Genomic DNA, 19,094 nt, shown 5'->3' with positions numbered 1-19,094 from the left:
AAAAAATTTTTAATTTAGTTTAAAATTTAAAATTTAATTTCAGGAAATGTATAGATGGTTCTTATTTTTTAAAAAGTCTTTCTCTGGGCAGTTAGTGAAATCTTGGAGGGAAGGAAGTGACATAAAAAGATCAGCTCAAATGCCCAGGTTGAAATGGATGTCAAATTGCACTTGACTCTAGAGTAAAATAAACCTTATTACTAATACATGCAATGTTTTATCTTTATTCTAGGTTGCAATCTTCCTGTGGCCTAGAGCAAGAATTCTTCTTTCTCTATTAAATTAGAGTATATTTCTTGTATTCTCCACAAAGATATAAAAATTACATGCTTTCATATTTTAAAACATGGTAGGCAATTAAATATGAACACAGGACAACGGCAATTAAAACATCTAGGTTAAAATGTATTGCCAGAGTATATGGATACAACGTTTAAGCCAAGCTAGCTCATTTATTTTCATCACTATCACAAAACTTTAAAGAATAACTACATCATAAAGCTCAAATGTGAGGATTCTCCCTTCAATCAGTAGCCAATTCTATGATTATTTGGAGATGTGCTAATTAATTTTGCTCTGGCCTCTGAAGACCAGTATTAGTGAACTATATATGAATTTAATTAAATGTCCATATAAAATATATTATCCATATCTCTAAAAGTACAAAATCATTTTAAACAATAATGAAGCACCCTACTTCAGTTTTTTTTCTCAATTTTTATTTAGAAAGTTCAGTGAAACAACATATCACAGTTTAGAAATATCTTAATCTCACTATAATTTACACTTAAAAATTTAGTAAGTTTTGATTTTCAACAATAAAATTTATAAAAATAATTTTACATTTATAAAATGAATCATTATTTCACAATAAATTATTCATATTTACCACCTGAAAAAGTTTTGTGCTATATAAAAGCAATAAGTTTCATTATCAATATTTTGAAAATACGCTGAAAACTTCAGTTCCTCCTTGTCCAGCATTTTTGGCAGTTAAGTATACAAAAATATTATATTAAAAATTCCCTGACCATAGTTATTAAAACAAAATCGTTAGCAATAATTTCTAAAACAAAGCTGTTTAGTAAATATACGCAGATAAGTTAAAGGGTTCACTAAAAATGAATTTTTTTAATATCTACTAAAAGAACAGCACAACAAGTAAAACAGAAACCTACAAAAGTATTTGTTATTTATAAAGATCAAAAGCATTCTTATACATGAAATTGAGACGCTAGAGTAAATTTCCAAAAAATAAGAGTGAAGTAAACTTTCCTCTTCCCTCACTCACTCTCAAAGATATATTTTACAGTTTTCAGGTACCAGCTACTGAAGGAATTTTGATTTTATTAAATCCATTATAGCTTCCAATTAACCATTTTTCTACACTGACTTAATAAGTTAGTTAATATTAACAGAACCTTTTTTATTCGTAGGGTAAATGGGGGTTATGAAATCTTAGAAATTTTGAGAGATTCTGTAAAAATCAGTTAATTTAGTTGGGACACTATTTTTTGTATCACTCATAATTAGTGATATTTCCTTGCTTCTGTGTGTGTGTGTGTGTGTGTGTGTGTGTGTGTGTGTGATAGAGAAAGAGAGTGAGAGAGATCACTATTTCTTGAGGTGGCCCATCATGCATTGTTTTCAAATACACTTCAGCTTTAGATGATATCAAATAGGGCTCCAATGAACTGTACTCCTCAGTCCACTGGATTTTTGAAAATCCGCTGAGCCAGTGATTTGCATTTGTGTTTTCATCATAACCTATCTGGTACGTCTTTTATTTCCTTTAATTTGTTTTAAGGTTTTGTTTTGTGTTTTTGTCTTGTTTTTTTTGTTTTTTGTTTTGGGGGGAAGACATTAAAGCGACAACAGTGGTTTCTTATTCACGCTGCAACAAATTTACACTCATTGATTACATGTAAATATGTGTTACAGGTAACAAGATGGGCAGGATTCAGCCATCACATCAACTGCATATATTTAAAAACCATAGTAAGAAGCTCACATTTTTCATTCCACACCAGATTTATTCTCCTTAGAGTCCAGCAGATCTGGGCGTCAAGGTGGCTGTCCTGCTCTTCAGGTTTACAAACTTCAGTTATGTACTTCAACCCTCCAAGCAACAGGTTTCTTCATTTATAAGTGAAAGACAATAATACCTCTCTTACAGGGTTGCCGTGAGGATTAAGTGAGACACTGTGTGTGTGACAATGGCCATTTTGTCTCCCAATATCAGCCTCCCAGAGTGGTGCCGTTTTAGTTGGCACAAGGCTTATCACCTAAAGACTGCTCTTGCAGGGTCCCTGGGAACTAGAGGCAGGCATATGCTAAAATTCAAGTCAATGGATGACTACCAGATTGTTTTAGGAGAGAGAAGGCAGGGTTTCTCTTGGTCGAGCCACTGTGTTAAGGGTTTCCTTTTTTACCATTTATCCTGTATCTTGATTGGTAAAACAAACATGTTTTATGTTAAAATACATCTTCAAATATAGGCAGGATTACAAGGAATAGCCAGTCAGCCTTGGCATGACTATAATTTTCTAAGCTTAAGATAGAGGTGTATTTAACTGTGGGCCAAAAAGATGCTTCTTAGCCACTGGATATCCACAAGTGATTCTTCAAATAAATATTTCCTATTTTATAGCAACTGCTTTATTTTTCTAACTTGCAAGTTTGAAATTGATAAAAAAAAATGGTTCATTTTACACTGATCTGGAATTGCTGATCTACCTACCATTCTTAGTCACAAAAGAACACTCAGTTCTGCATCACATCACAATGAAGCAATTATTTACAGATTTAAATTAATATCGGACAACAAATGAAAGTAGTACATAAGATTCAACTGGTTCCAGAGCAGTGTAAGGGAAGTTGGAAAAATATACTATACAAACATATTGAAATTCAGATATACATTATTTGCATCTGAAAGTTTTAAACAATAGCAACAACAAACAAAATGAGCATATAAACAAGAAAAGAGGATACCATCTTACAACAGCACCATGAAGAAGCCTTGGCTAAGAGTTTGCCAAAAGTACTATCCTGAGTTATTTTAAGACCAACAAGTTTTCACATTTACGCAGTGCCATTCAGGAGTAAACATATTCTCACAATTGCTTTTGTTTGGAGAGAGGCTGGTGTGAAATCACTGAAGCTTGGTTTGCGGCTATTTTGTACTGTTCTTGTCCAGAGCCTTGTGGTGGGGAAGGGAGTGGGGTCTCAGGAGTTGCTAAAAAAGAATCAGAGAATTGTATGTGATGGTGACAGTCACCCTGGCCCGGCCTAGTAAGCCCTGCATGACACCCATATGCATTATTCCACTTTGGAGATATTATCATATATATGAAGATCATATATAAAGTATGATTATCTAATCCGTTATGAGCTTACTGAGGTGCTATTGGAGTCGCACTGCCCTCTTCCCTCCCAGATAGCATCCAAATGGAATAGAGATGCTTAAACTTCTTCATAGTCACTCAACAGTCACGTACTGTCTTTCTTAATAGCATTTATGAGCATTTGATTCTCTCACAAACCCAGCAGAAAAAAAGTTAATGAAGAGTATGAACAGAATGCCAGGTTATTGTTTTTTTTCAAATCTTTGAAAACAACTGTACAATTTTTACAATGAAAAATGCACATAAAATATATTTGGTTTGGATTCCACTGACTCAAACATAATAGACGACATAAAAAGTTAAGACATTTTGCAAGTGCTTTGAAACCTATATCGGAATTAAAAACATCTGAAAAATACTGGCATTTTGCTTCAAAATTATTCTATTACAGTTGAGCTCACCCATCCCTTCCTCATCAAAGAGCAAGCCCAAGTCATTAAAAAAAGAAGTTACAGTGTGAATACTTCATGGTCTAGAATAGTATTTCCTCCTATTGCAAACTTTTATTATATTATAAAATAATCTGGGAGCTATCTTAGACTTTTAATTTTTTAAAACTTGAAATATTTTAATATTCACATTGATTTTAATTCCATATTTAACAGAACGAATAGAAAATGTTTGATAATCAGCCTGAGGCACTGCAAACTGTATAGACTTTTTTTTCAAAATAGCTTTTAAAAATTGATACAAAAATAAGAACACTTCCTTTTTGCCTGATCTTTCACATATTGACTTTATATTAAATATGGTTGGAAACAACATATTCACATACAGTTTAATTAACAAAAGAATAACCATATTTGCTTTAAAAATTTTTTTCTGGATATTTGGGATGAATCTAAAACTGCCAGGACCTGCTCTAAAAGGCCAGGAAAATACACATGAACTTAAATTTATTTTGTGTGTATGTGTAATGTTTTGTTTTGCATAAAATATAAACTATTCCAAATAGGTGCTAACAGAGGAAATTTTTCCTTTACAAATGGATTCTCATAAATTTTGTGTTGAAAGAGGTAAAATAAAAATGAGAAATGTGATGTGATTTTAAATAGATTAGGGTCAGCAAATATGCTTTTAAAAGTACTAGAAAACTAACATTTAAAAAGTACAAGATTCAACCACCAGCAGAATTGTTAAACGTTCTTGCCAGCCAATGCCTATAATGTTTAATATGTTGTTAAAGTGTTTTGTTTTCTGGGTTTATGAATAACTAATCCCTAAGAGAGATGACGTTGGACTTGCCCTGTCTACTCTTGACTATGAAAGGAACATGGTAACATTTGCTTTGCAAGGATGGTCCCAAATTGATGTCTTTCAAACACATTTCAAGTTCTGTTTCCATAATATGAGTTATGTTTTAACAATTTTATTTCTGCCTTTATCATGTAGTCAAAGAACTTTGTGTTTCGGACACTATTTACACATAGGTTTACCAGGGGCTGTATTTAAAAGGCAACAGGGATAATACCCATTTCTGTGGCCTCCACTTTCCCTACACCACTAGGTAGCAGTCAGGTGGTACTCACCAAATTGTCACATTTGTTTGAACATTTCCATGAAACCACACTGTAATTAGTTACTGAGGGCTACTGTAAATTCAGTAGGTAATACAGACACACATAATAATTATATCACAATAACTCAAGGAATCTCAGTGAGTTAGCTGGTTTAGTGTTAAGAGGAGATAGATCAAAGGTAAATGTGGGAATACTAAGTATAAACTCAGAAACAATTCCAAGTATTTTGTCAAATACAGATTTTTATCTCTGGAGTAGTTTATGAAAAACAGAATTTTTGTTAAATCTGCAATATTATCATATTAACTTTGCTACTAACCCCTACTATTTATGTAATCATTTTAGTTCCAAAGTGTTTTCCCAGTGGCCCTCACTTTGCACAAATCTGACATGCATGGATTTCAGTTATTACAGCTTGGATAAATAGCACCAGTCTGGCAAAAACATGGCTCAAATTTCATTTAGCATGGTAACTTACAATTAACTGTGAGTAACTGCATAAATACAAACTTCACTGCTAACTCTTCAGTCTACATGAATCACCTCAGTAACAGGTGTGTATTGTGATCAGTAACCAATCACATCACATCTTTAAGTCTGTCTGGGATGTCACTGAACATATTTTATTCAGTTCATGTACTGACAACTAAGTGTGTAGTTGTGTTGCCTCCTCATCTCCTAGTGATAAATTCTCATGACATTTTGCAAAAAAATGGACAATTAAAACAGAATTGGCAAAAAATAAATAAAAGAAAAGAAGCAAAAAGTGATAATGCAGGAAGTGAATGGAACATGGATGGAGCTGCAGAAGAAATAGTTCCCCTGGGAATGCAGACACTGCTGCTCTTTGAGTCTCTAAATCTGCATTCTGTGAAATCTTGCTGTTTGCAATAACGTGGATGGAGCTAGAGTGTGTTATGCTAAGTGAAATAAGCCAATCAGAGAAAGACAAATACCATATGATTTCATTCATATGTGGAGTTTGCGAAACAAAACAGATGAACATATAACATGGGAAAGTGGGGGGGAAGAGAAGAGAGGGAAACAAATCACAGGAGACTGTTAATGATAGAGAACAAACTGAGGGTTGATGGGGGGTGGGGACATGGCTAGAAGGGTGATGGGTACTAAAAAGGGCACTTGTGATGAGCACTGGGTTTTGTGTGTAAGTGAGGAATTACTGAATTCTACTCCTGAAACCAATACTGCACTGTATGTTCACTGAAATTTAAATTAAAACAATAAAAATAAATCTGCATTCTGGGTCTTAGTGAAGGTAAAGTGATGGACATTAGTGAAAAAACTTCATATTAAATAATTTCTCAGAGATATTTCAGACATGGAAATTGTGAAGGATAAAATCTTGGAAGCTGATCCAAACTTCCCAAAAGAGTAAAATTCATCAAGGCATAGAAAAGATGCTCACTTCCACTTGCAATTTAGAACAGAGGAAAGCAGGACGCACTGTTGAAACTATACTTCATAATTTTTTTACAGATTTTTAAAAAATGTTTTTTTATTTATTCTGAGAGAGAAAGAGGGGACACAAAAGGGGAGGGGCAGAGAGAGAGGGAGAGGGAGAATCCCAAGCAGGCTTCATGCTGTCAGCACAGAGCCTGACGTGGGGCTCAAGAGTCAGACGCTTAACCAACTGAGCCATCCAGGCACTCCTTCTTGATAATTTTTTAACAAACAAACAAACAAACAAACAAACAAAAACATGTGAATTCTCATTGTATCTAATGCTTACATTACAGTGTCTTAAATAGATATTAGGATTATTATTATTCAGCTTCACTATAGAGTTACAACCTGTAGTTAGGAGAGTTCTTAATGTTTCAGCACTTTTATTTATTCATTTTTAAATGTTTATTTTAAGATAGAGAGAGAAAGGGAGAAAGCATGAGCACTCACACACACACACACACACACACACACACACACACACACATGTAAGAACAGGGTAGGGACAGAGAGAGAGAGGGAGAGAGAGGATCCCAAGCAGGCTCCATGCTGTCAGTGCAGAGTCCAACATGGGGCTTGATCTCACAAACCATGAGATCGTGACCTGAGCTGAAACCAAGAGTCTGATGCTTAACCAACTGAGCCACCCAGCCACCCCGGCACACATTTTTAAAGGTCACAATCAACTATAATTTTCCTATTGATTATTAAGATTTCCTTGCACGCTTCTGGCTTGCACAGTCCTTTTCACAGCCCTGCACTACCAGGCCAAACCAGGACTGCCTGTACATTCTGTTTTATGCACTCACATCCAATTTTAGGGAGCAAACTCATGATCCCTAGGAGAACAAACACTTGCTGAATATCACAATCTCCCACAGTGGAGTCCTACAGAGGAAACTGCGCCTAAATTTTGCTATTGCTGAGTACTGATAGATTCTTTCCCCAAATTCCACTTTTTCTTAATTAAGTTCAAAAAATATTATGGTTGGCAAAATACTTACAGATCTGGTCTGTATGAACCAGTGTTGACATGGGACCTAAAAGTATAGTTTGTCCGGTTAATGGATCTTGAGACAAATGTGGGTGCACCGGATGATGGAGATGGCTGGCGTCATTGGAAGCACCTACAGAAGATAAAAAGATGCTTGCGTTAGTGACATTTAATCAGCGACAGCAAGTTTACCTTGCAACACATGCTTTGATTGACAGCTTGAATATTGCTATTTTTGCAAAGTGCTTTTTGGGATTTCAAAAATAAATTAATAGAACTGCTGCCATATTAAGGACAATGTCAGCTTTCACTGTGCATTGGCTAGATTAATGTTGTATCATGTTATGTTGTATATTAATAATGGACCTTGTGTGCTGTTTCCTGGAATCATTAGGTTTGCTGCCTGTTGTTAAGGCAATTCCAAGAATCACTTACCTCAAGTTTATAGTATTTGGGATCACACTAATAGCATAAACAACTTTTATTTCAGAAAGATGTCATTAGAAACACATTAAGCACCAGAAAACTAAAACTAAAATAAAATAAAATAAAGTGATTTTACAAGGAAATTTAATTTAGATCAGAACACAAAATAAATGATTTCTTAACTTATTCCTGACATTTATTGCAGCAATGAAATCTCATTTTTCCCTTCTCATTGTGTTATGTCAATTAATTATTTCAGGAGCAAAGTGTTTAGTTTTAAGGTATTTACTAGAAATATTTTTAGGTTCTGTTGCAATGCTGGTATCCTTGAGCTTTTAAAGGAGTCATGGCATAGAAAAATAGAATACACCCCTAGGAGTCCTAAAAATAGAAAATCTATTTCTATTCACCATATTTGAAAGGATAGAAACTGAGGCAAGAAGAACTGCAGGGGACAAAGATGGCAGAGACTAGTAAGAATGAGGATTTCAATATGTTCAAGTATTTTTGTCTCCATCAAATGGGTTTTGCAGACTTTCTAAATGTTAAAAAAAAAAAAAAATGAATCCACTATGTCACAGACAAAAAATAAATAGATTCTGCTCCAGAAACCAATACTACCTATGTATGCTAACTAACTTGAATTCAAATAAATAAAATAAAATAGAAAAACTTGGAAGAAGATAAACAAACAAACAAACAAATAGGTCTGTCAACCTATTACAGACTGCAATGCTAATAAATAATAAATTCTTAAATGTACTCACCACCCAGTAACATTTCCTGAAGTAAGTTGTCAATTTTAACCATCCCAAAAAGTTTAACGAATTGTATTTGCTCAATCATTTGCCAGGTGATGCTCTGCAGCGTGGGCAGAAGCAAGAGCAGCTCTCCAAACCTCCCCCGGGAGTCATACTGCCTGTCATTGATGTAGTCCTCCAAACTCAGCTGCACTTGGAACCGCATGTTCTTAATCTTTACCGGGTCGCTTAGCCCTTTTGCATCTAAGAAAGGAAGAAAAGGGGCAATCTAAGAGATCGCATCTTGCTAGAGTGTGAGAGAAAATATTCCAATATTAAATAATGGTTAATTTTCATTTTAATTGTTGTTTAATGGAAATCTGAAACAAACCTGGATCAAAAAATACAATTGCCTTCAAACAAGCATATTCATTGTCATCAATCTGAATTTCTTGAAATGGTCGTACCAACTCGTCTAGAACCCGGTTGGCCACGCGGCTGATCTCAATTTCACTGCTGTTGCGGTGAATTACGTAGTTGTTTCCTAGGAGGAAAAAAAAAAAGATCAGCACACCCCAACAAAAGATTGTCGGATATGATTTAAGTTTTCACAAATAAATATTTTAAACGGTTCTTCCCTTGAAGGAATAGGAATAGTACTTTCTTTCAGTAGTGGATTGGAAGAATAAATATTGCTAAAATGTCAATACTGCAAAGCTCTCTACACATTCAATGCAATCCCAATCAAATTGCACCAGCATTCTTCTTGAAGCTAGAACAAGCAATCCTAAAATTTGTATGGAACCACAAAAGACCCCAGAATAGCCAAAGTAATTTTGAAGAAGAAGACCAAAGCTGGAGGCATCACAATCCCAGACTTGAGCCTCTACTACAAACCTGTAATCATCAAGACAGCATGGTATTGGCACAAAAACAGACACATAGACCAATGGAATAGAATAGAAACCCCAGAATTAGACCCACAAAAGTATGGCCAACTAATCTTTGACAAAGCAGGAAGGAATATCCAATGGAAAAAAAAGACAGTCTCTTTAACAAATGGTGCTGGGAGAACTGGACAGCAACATGCAGAAGGATGAAACTAGACCACTTTCTTATACCATTCACAAAAATAAACTCAAAATGGATAAAGGACCTGAATGTGAGACAGGAAATCATCAAAACCCTAGAGAAGAAAGCAGGAAAAAACCTCTCTGACCTCAGCCACAGCAATTTCTTACTTGACACATCCCCAAAGGCAAGGGAATTAAAAGCAAAAATGAACTATTGGGACCTCATCAAGATGAAAAGCTTCTGCACTGCCAAGGAAACAATGAAGAAAACTAAAAGGCAACCGACGGAATGGGGAAAGATATTTGCAAATGACATATCAGGCAAAGGGCCAGTATCCAAAATCTATAAAGAACCCACAAAACTCCACACTCAAAAAACAAATAATCCAGAGAAGAAATGGGAAGAAGACATGAATAGACACTTCTCTAAAGAAGACATCCAGATGGCCAACAGGCACATAACAAGATGCTCAACATCACTCGTCATCAGGGAAATACAAATCAAAACCATACTCAGATACCACCTCACGCCAGTCAGAGTGGCTAAAATGAACAAATCAGGAAACTTATAGATGCTGGAGAGGATGTGGAGAAACGGGAACCCTCTTGCACTGTTGGTGGGAATGCAAACTGGTGCAGCCGCTCTGGAAAACAGTGTGGAGGTTCCTCAAAAAATTAAAAATAGATCTACCCTATGACCCAGCAATAGCACTGCTAGGAATTTACCCAGGGGATACAGGAGTGCTGATGCATAGGGGCACTTGTACCCCAATGTTTATAACAGCACTTTCAACAATAGCCAAATTATGGAAAGAGCCTAAATATCCATCGACTGATGAATGGGTAAAGAAATTGTGGTTTATACACACAATGGAATACTATGTGGCAATGAGAAAGAATGAAATATGGCCTTTTGTAGCAACGTGGATGGAACTGGAGAGTGTTATGCTGAGTGAAATAAGCCATACAGAGAAAGACGGATACCATATGTTTTCACTCTTACATGGATCCTGAGAAACTTAACAGAAGACCATGGGGGAGGGGAAGGAAAAAAAAAAAAAAAGGTTAGAGAGGGAGGGAGCCAAAACATAAGAGACTCTTAAAAACTGAGAACAATCTGAGGGTTGATGGGGGGTGGGAGGGAGGGGATGGTGGGTGATGGGTATTGAGGAGGGCACCTGTTGGGATGAGCACTGGGTGTTGTATGGAAACCAGTTTGACAATAAATTTCATATTAAAAAAAAAAGAAAGAAAATCTTAAGAACACGTCAAGGATAAATGACATTGATAATATGATCACATGCATTTTAACAGACTCAGTCACTAGTGATAACACGAAAGTGCAGACTAATAACAAGCTAATAATTGACAGGAGAGAAACAAAATATAATAATTACCCTTCCACTATGTCAGTTATCTATTAGTGTCTTAATCATTAATGAGTGTAACACAAAACCTAAAGAAACTTTCTTGCTTACAGTGGATAAAAAGAGGACTCCTTTAGTGGTCTAGGTATATGTAGGTGTAACAACTTTTGAAACACAACTTTAACAGGCCTAAGTAGATGAATTCAAGAAAGTTCAGAAATTGAACAGAGACTAGACTCCCTAATCCCTAAGGATGCTCCAATTTAGAATGTCTCTGGCTGTATGTGACAAATAGTATAGCTTCGAAAATATTAGAAACTAGAAGTTATTAGAGCTCCTAAGATAACAGCTAACTTGTTATTTTCTGATTTTATAAGAAGTCAATATTCTGAATTCTTTCATTGCAGGCAAAGACAATCTTCAGTGTAACAACATGTAAAAAGATCTAAAAAAATATAGACTTGCTCTTATGAAAAGTTAGTTTACCTAATTATTCAGGGTAAAACAATTTAGAAATAGGTAGCAAATACATTTGAGTTTTTAAGTATACTGTATTCAATCTATAATGAGAGCAGTATTATAGCAGTCTTATAAATGCAGGAGAGTGTTTAATAGAATCTAAGAGCATTGTCTCTGCAGTCACATTATGTGGTTTAGAATCCTGGCTCTATCCCTTACTAGCTTTGTGACCTTAAGTTAACTTTCTCTGCCTGCATTTCTTCACCTGCAGAATAAAAGTACGTACCTATCCCTTAGGGTTATCATGAGGATTAAATGAGATAGCATGTATTTATATGTAAAGCACTTAGAGAATGCATCTTGCATAGTAAGTCCTATGCAAGATGTAAGATATTAGCTATATCTATTATATTAGCTATATCATATGTGAAAAATATATCATATTTTATTTATTCCTATTTTGGGTTAAAATATCTAACACAAAGACATATTGAGCAATCTAGTCATCATTTCACACAGCCAGAGAGAAGTGGAGATAATAATCATTACAGCCATCTCAACTCTCTCAACAGGAAAACTAATTTTAAAAGGTAAGTAAGGTGGGTGGATGGAAGCAATTGCTTAAGGAAGACAAAAGCTTTCCCTTGTGTCTTCTTCCCCCATTCAACCTGCCATCCTACTTTGTCTCTTCCAGCACTACTACTTAACTATCAGGATTTTCAGACATAGTCACCAAATAATTTTTTTAACTTGGGATTTTGCATCATATCATAGGCAATGAGATCATAGGAAATAGACATGTTCCTTGGAAGTGTATAAAACAAGTTACAAGTATTAAGCAGCCACTGAAGGAGTTGGAAACAACACTGAGACTCCAATAAAGTGGTCACATAAATCACCAGTTATTTGTCCTGATAGGATTTAAAGATACTTCATATTCTGTTTATTGAGCAACATTTCTCTTTTATTTTTAAATCTTTTCCCTCCAGTTTTATTGAGAAATAACTGACATACATCACTGTATAAGTTTAAGAAGGACAGCATGATGGTTTGATTTACATATATTGTGAGATGATTACCATGGTAGGTTCAATTAATGTCCATCTTCTCATGGATACAACGAAAACAGAAGGAAAAAAATCCTCTTGTAATGAAAATGCTTAGAATTTACACTCTTAACAATGTCCACACATATTATACTGCAAGTGTTAGCTCTAGTCATCATGTTGTACATCATATCCATAGTATTTATTTGACTTGTAACTGGAAGTTTGTACCTTTTATTTTTTTAATTTTTTTTTACGTTTTATTTATTTTTGAGACAGAGAGAGACAGAGCATGAATGGGGGAGGGGCAGAGACAGAGGAAGACACAGAATCGGAAGCAGGCTGCAGGCTCCAAGCTCTGAGCCATCAGCCCAGAGCCCAACGCGGGGCTCGAACTCAAGGACCGTGAGATCGTGACCTGAGCTGAAGTCGGACGCTTAACTGACTGAGCCACCCAGGCACCCCAAGGAAGTTTGTACCTTTTGACCACCATCTCCAACTTATATTTTTAAAAATTTTTCATGTTTATTTATGAGAGAGAGAGTCAAAGTGTGAGAGAGGAAGGGGAAGAGAGAGAGGGAGACACAAAATCTGAAGCCGGCTCCAGGCTCTGAGCTGTCAGCACAGAGCCCGATGTGGGGCTTGAACTCTCAGACCACATGATCATGACCTGAGCCAAAGTCAGATGCTTACCAACTGACCCAACCAGGTGCCCCTCTCCAACTCTTATTTTTAAATGTTAATGCACCCGAAACATCTCAATGCCCTCTGAACTTCGCTGCAAGGAAGTCAAGGAAACATAGGGTCTTGAACAAGGATACAATTAATTAAATCCAATTTGTGAAATGAGAGTACCATTTGGCAGTGTCTTGAATGCTTGCTACATACAGAATAGATCCTGTGTAAAGATGAAGCATGCATAATTTCTTCTTAAATTAAAAAAAAAAAAAACTTACCCAAAAGCAAAATATCTTTATACACCATGGATCTCTTTGTCGCTCCAAGCAGTAAATGTTCCCCTGCGTGAGCTCTCAACAGTGCCACCTTAATGAAAAATTTCAAGTTTAACAATTAATTAGAAAATATAATGATTAAAAGATGGTATAATATGTATCTGATTAATTCAGTGCTCTTTAAGCCCGGGACCTTTTTTTTTTGGTTTTAATAAACTATAATATTCATAGATGCTTGCCATCATTAAGCCTTCTATTTTTCTATTTCAGCATGTCAATAGAGTTTTACTTTTCATAATTTCTAAAGCTTAGAAGTTAATACAAACAAACAAAATAGATCTGGAGTGAAATAGAATCAAACAGAGTTCAAATGCTTCCTGGTCATACCTGTTGAATCTTAGATAAGTTAACCAGTATGTTTGGGACTCAATTGTTTTCATCTGTCAAATGGAGGTAGTGATAAAAATCTCAAAGGTAGTCATGAGGACCAAATAAGAAAACATATGTAAAAAACACTCTATTCTTACACATAATAGGCTGAATCAACAAAAGCAAAGCAAGGACTTGTGACAAACTAAGAAAAGGATGGATAACCTCATTGCTGACACTTTGTAGACTGAAGCTAATTGCACTAAGCTTTCAACTGAGCTTTATGCATACGCTCAACTGTCTACTTGCCATCACCTCTAGGAAGACTAGGAAGCATTCCAAATATAAAACATCAAAGTAATGTTTCTCCAATATCTTCATCATCTTACTAAATGGTCTGCTCATCCAAAATGCTTGTTCACGTCAGAATCCAAAGCCCATTTTGATTCCTTTCTAGTTGTACAGCAAATCCGGGTACTGCTTCTCCATAGCTACCACCCCAGCCCGAGCCTTTGCCATTCTTCATCTTGCCTGCCACAATGCGCTCCACAGAGCTAATAGGTTGATTCTTGCTTCCCTTCTGGTTCCTCCATCCTAAATCCTTCTTGACAGAGCTTCCCAGATAACTTTTGTGAAACAATAGTCACTTACTATCATCCCTCTCCTGAAAACTCCTCACTGGTTTCTAATTGCCTTTACAATAAAACCCAAAGTCGTTAACAATGGCCTTCCAGGTAACAGCACAATGGTTTGTCCTCCCCCGCTCCTTCCCCTCCCCCCCCCCCCCCCCCCCCCCGACTTCTCTGATCTCAGCTTATGATATCCCTTGTTCTCTTGTTCTCTTTTCTCTGCACTCATTATTTCAACTTGCCTCAGAGCCTTTGAACATGCTGTTCCTATCCCTGGAATGTCTTGTCCTCAGATGTTGGTATGTTTGGTCCCTTGTCATTCAGGTCTCAGGAAAAGTCACTGATCCCCAATTTAAAGTATGTCTTGCCATTCCAACACAGTCATTCTACAACTCACCCCATTCCATTTTATAGAACTTATCCCCACCTAGAATTAACTTACTCATAATCTGTATCTTTTTTATTGTCTGTCTCTCCCAAATAGAGTGCAGACTTTATGAGAATCATGAGTCTGTATTTTTACTGCCAGATCGTCACAGAACCTAAAATGGAACTGTAGTCCCAATAAATATTCGTTTGATGAATTTTCTGAGTGAATTTAACTGATCTAGGATCAGTTTTAAAAATTGTTAAGTGGAGATAATAACATTTATGTCAGAGGTCCTGAGGGGATTCAATAAAATAATGTAATATTTAATGCAACTGAAAGCTACTTCTCTAATGCCTTAACCACACTGGACATTTGCCCGTCCAAGGCTAGTAATGTTATATTGTTAGTATTCAAGCATCATTTAGCAAATAAAAACAATTTTGACAGGTTACTAGATTTTAATTTTCCAATTTTTAAATCATTGCCTTCACACATAAGTCAGCAACTTTTAAAGAGGAGTGATAATAAAAATATAAAACTGATAAATAACATAACCTACTTATATGGCTTGGGGTGAGACACGTATGTTTTAGCAATTTAGCATTATTCACTCTGAAATAACCTTCTGAGCTTAGCTATCTTTATGACATGTCAATAACCATGACTCATACCAGGAAGGCAGTTACAGAACATTTTAAGAATGATTTCAGAATTCATAGTACTTTTTTTATTTTTTTATTTTTTGGTCACCAGGATTTCACCTGTCCTAGAAATATAACTTCTGACTTCCTATGATCACTTTTCGTTCTGGTTGTATAAGTATTTTGCCCTTCTCTGATTTTTAAACAATCAAAATGCACCTTTCCCTTTAATTGTTTGTTTTTGTATATCAGTGATAAAGAACATGGCCAGAGGGTGTAAAAATATACACTGGGCATAATACATATCATGGTTTACTCAGTGTGGGGAATTAAAAATTTTCAAATTATATGCATCTACAAAATATTATAAACTATTTAAATGGAGGCATTAAAAATGAATCTGATGCTAATAATCTAATTTTCACAGACTAGGAAATTAAATTCTGAACTATTCATTAAAATGTCTTAATGTATATATGACAAAACACCAAAATATATGTATTAGGAAAAGTTTATTGTGTCCGAAATACTATTGAAATCTGTTGACTTCAGAGCATGATTCTAGAGATGTTTTTGCCGAACCCATATTTTTATACAGTAAATGCTAGGATAGAATTGACAACATGAAAGGCAAAATTTTATGTTAATTGCATAGAGTTCCTACCAAGACACCAACACAACCTGTGAGGTTTCTGTCTAGGAGTGGCCTGGTATTTCCATGGAATTTTATATGGCGCCTTCCAAGATACACTAAGACATGAGAGTATACCTTTTCCCTCCCAAACATTTGTCTCACAATGGCAGTTACTTGCTATCCTGCTTTTCTTCTTCACTTAAGCTTTTTCAACTCCAAGAGGGAAGATCAGTGTCTTCCTCAACTTCACCCAATTAATAAATTTGCAAGACCCCTAACACAGAAGTTAAACAGTTGTGTCTCTTAATAGAACAAGGTGACTGGACAAGAAAGCCAATCTTTCCTTCACAAGATAATTTAACTTGTCAACTATGGTAAACCTATTTTAAATATAATTTAAAAAACACATAAACTGGGCAAAGTTCAAAAATCATTTCTGAAAGCATTCGTAAAATCTTTAACTTATACCTGGTCATCCAGCGGTAACTCACAGAAGGCGGGGATATATTTAGCCCATTCCACCAAGACTAAGAGCTGCTGCTTCATAGATTCGCAGACATCACCGATACTTGCAATTTTCTTAACATTTATGTCAGTGCTTGCTCCAGGGCTTGAGACTGAGATCTGGCATTAAGAAGATTACATTAATTTATCATTTCAAATAACACCTGAGTACCATTTCTCTTTTTTCTATGATTCCAATAAGTAAACACCTTTGAAGTGGACACTATCATTGCCACAGTATCTTGAAATATATGAAACATTTTTAAATTGAGAAAAAAAAATACCAACCAGTACAAGTTAAATTGAAAACATTCACTGCACAGTACCATGGCTCTGGGAGCACTACCTTCTTTTACTGGCAAACCCATAAAATAAGTTACTCAACTTTCAGGGAGTTTCCTAATTCAAAATGACTATACAGGAAGATATGCAGTATTCACCTGAAATACACTCTGCGATTTTATTTTTAATTAAAAAATGATATTTCCACTAAGAAAGCCCACCTTTAACTTTTAAAAATATCCGAAGAAAACGTTTCCAGTGGATACAGTTTACCAAACTGAGGAGAAAAGATTTAGACGAGAAGCCAGAACTGCAGTAAATAAAAGCCCATCAACATAAAATTAAGAAACCAACTTTTGACTCAGCAACATGGAAAAGCTTAACATGGAATGGAAAAGTTTTCAAACTATATATAATTTTGAACTATATAAAATATAAGTGGCTTCAAATGCTTTTCTACTAAAGAAAATCTCTTTCTAAAAGTCCTTATAAACTTAATTTTTGAATATGTGTCTGTGTGGTATACATGTCTTTCTATGTGTATGTTTATTTCCTCACAGCTTCCCTTTAAGCCATTTCATAAGTGCTCTATACGACTATCAAGTAATCTTCAAATACTGATGATAATGGTGATGTTAGCCTCATCATACTACTCTCATGCTATTAAAAACGAAAGTAGTTGCACTGACTCGTTATAGGACCTGATTAATAGTTAGCTATTTCATAATTTGCTTTATAATAGAAAAATACCATTAACTTTTCTAATGCAGCAATGCCAAAATAAACTGTCTTCAAAAGGTTTCTTCATCTTAATTTTAAACGATTTATTTTTATGTGTATAACTAATGACAGACATTTTTTAAACTTTGGAACTGATATTCTCATTCTAGAAGTTTAAAATAATAAACTCTTTCTCCATTGGCTTCTGAATTCTGGCTCTTCTCTTAAATACTTGTTTCCAAAGCTGATGCCAAGATGAGTTCTTGAGTCCAGAAACCATTTTCAAGGAAGCAAGCTCTGATGATAGGTCTCAACCAAACTCCCAAAAAGCCACAGTAACCAATTTTACAGATTTAATCAGTGAAGCAAGACAGTGCCCCCAGAACACTGTGCTCCTCATTCAGAATTTTAAATCAATCTCATAAGCTAACTTTTACTGAACAATAGTGCACTGAAATGCATTTTGGTTTTTCTTTTTTTTCTGTTTAAAAACAGGAAGTTGTCCAGGGAAAGTCAAAATTAAGTCAACAGTCCACCTAATACTTTCAAAGTAAAACTGCAACTGATTTAAGTAGTGAGCACATGTAAAGGAACGTAGATTATTTTAGAATTATGCCTAAACAGACATTTGATTCTTTTAAACAGGATTGAGTACCGGTGTGCATTGCATACCTGGCGAGACCGAATTTCTGCCTGTGCCAGTGTGTTAATGGAGGGGATGTTGCTGCCATCAAATGTGCTCCTTCTGGTGCTTATTCGATCACGTTCATTTTGCACAGCTAGGGAAGAAAATCACAGTATTCACTGGTCAGTTCTCTTCAGTCCGCGTCAGGACATACAGTTTAAAGATTAAAAAATACTAATAAAAAGTAAAAATGGATATTTCTTAAAGACCGGGGAAGGGGTTAAGACAGAGGGGGAGGTATGACCGAAAGTATGTTTCATTCTGTACTGCTTTTAAAAAAGTAGAAAGCCAGGCCTGTCAATAGAGCTCATAAAATACTGCCTTTTGAAACTTCATGGTTGCATGCGTGTCACAAAGTGTTGGGTCAGCCAGTTCAGCCACGCTGTATAACAGGATGACTTTCCATTCTCTCAAAGTTAATAAAACCATAAGATAAGTAGATGAAGAGTATCGCCATAAGATTGACCAAGTCAGAGAGTGTATCCACTGTTAGAAGATATGAGTCATAGATTTTGAAACTTCCATATTCGTTTTTTTTTCCTTAAACACTAGCCAAAACGGAAATTAAATTTATTTAGTGAAGGTGAATTTAAGCTTGCAGTTTTATAATCTCTTGTGAAACCATGTCCTTGGGACAGTTTACTAACATTAATAAAGCAAAAGTTGCAGCAAGGGGTCTCTCCCGAGAAGAATGAGGTTTTGAACATCAGCATTTTGGAAAGATGAAGACTTCTTAAGTATTATACAAAAAGCTTCTAAGAGAGAGCCAAATTCCTTATTGAAAACTACATTTTAAACATAAGGAAGAGTG

General features: G+C 35.4%; 1 protein-coding gene across 3 annotated transcripts in view; it reads right to left on the bottom strand.

The window, feature by feature from the left end:
- Nucleotides 1–1,796: 1,796 nt before the first annotated feature.
- HNF4G (hepatocyte nuclear factor 4 gamma) overlaps nucleotides 1,797–19,094 on the bottom strand; it is a 128,934-nt gene continuing 111,636 nt past the window's right edge. For all 3 annotated transcript variants that reach the window (XM_023248474.2, XM_045049845.1, XM_003999905.4), the window contains 7 exons: nucleotides 18,271–18,377; nucleotides 16,561–16,716; nucleotides 13,453–13,540; nucleotides 8,943–9,095; nucleotides 8,579–8,815; nucleotides 7,396–7,518; nucleotides 1,797–3,238 (listed from right to left, as the gene is read on the bottom strand). In XM_023248474.2, the coding sequence (XP_023104242.1) occupies nucleotides 3,117–3,238; nucleotides 7,396–7,518; nucleotides 8,579–8,815; nucleotides 8,943–9,095; nucleotides 13,453–13,540; nucleotides 16,561–16,716; nucleotides 18,271–18,377 (986 nt within the window). In that variant the 3' untranslated portion in view covers nucleotides 1,797–3,116. The remainder of the gene's footprint in view (nucleotides 3,239–7,395; nucleotides 7,519–8,578; nucleotides 8,816–8,942; nucleotides 9,096–13,452; nucleotides 13,541–16,560; nucleotides 16,717–18,270; nucleotides 18,378–19,094) is intronic.

This window comes from Felis catus, chromosome F2 (genome assembly GCF_018350175.1).
Source record: "Felis catus isolate Fca126 chromosome F2, F.catus_Fca126_mat1.0, whole genome shotgun sequence".
Classification (NCBI taxonomy): domain Eukaryota; kingdom Metazoa; phylum Chordata; class Mammalia; order Carnivora; family Felidae; genus Felis; species Felis catus.
This window is presented reverse-complemented; position numbering and strand designations above follow the sequence as displayed.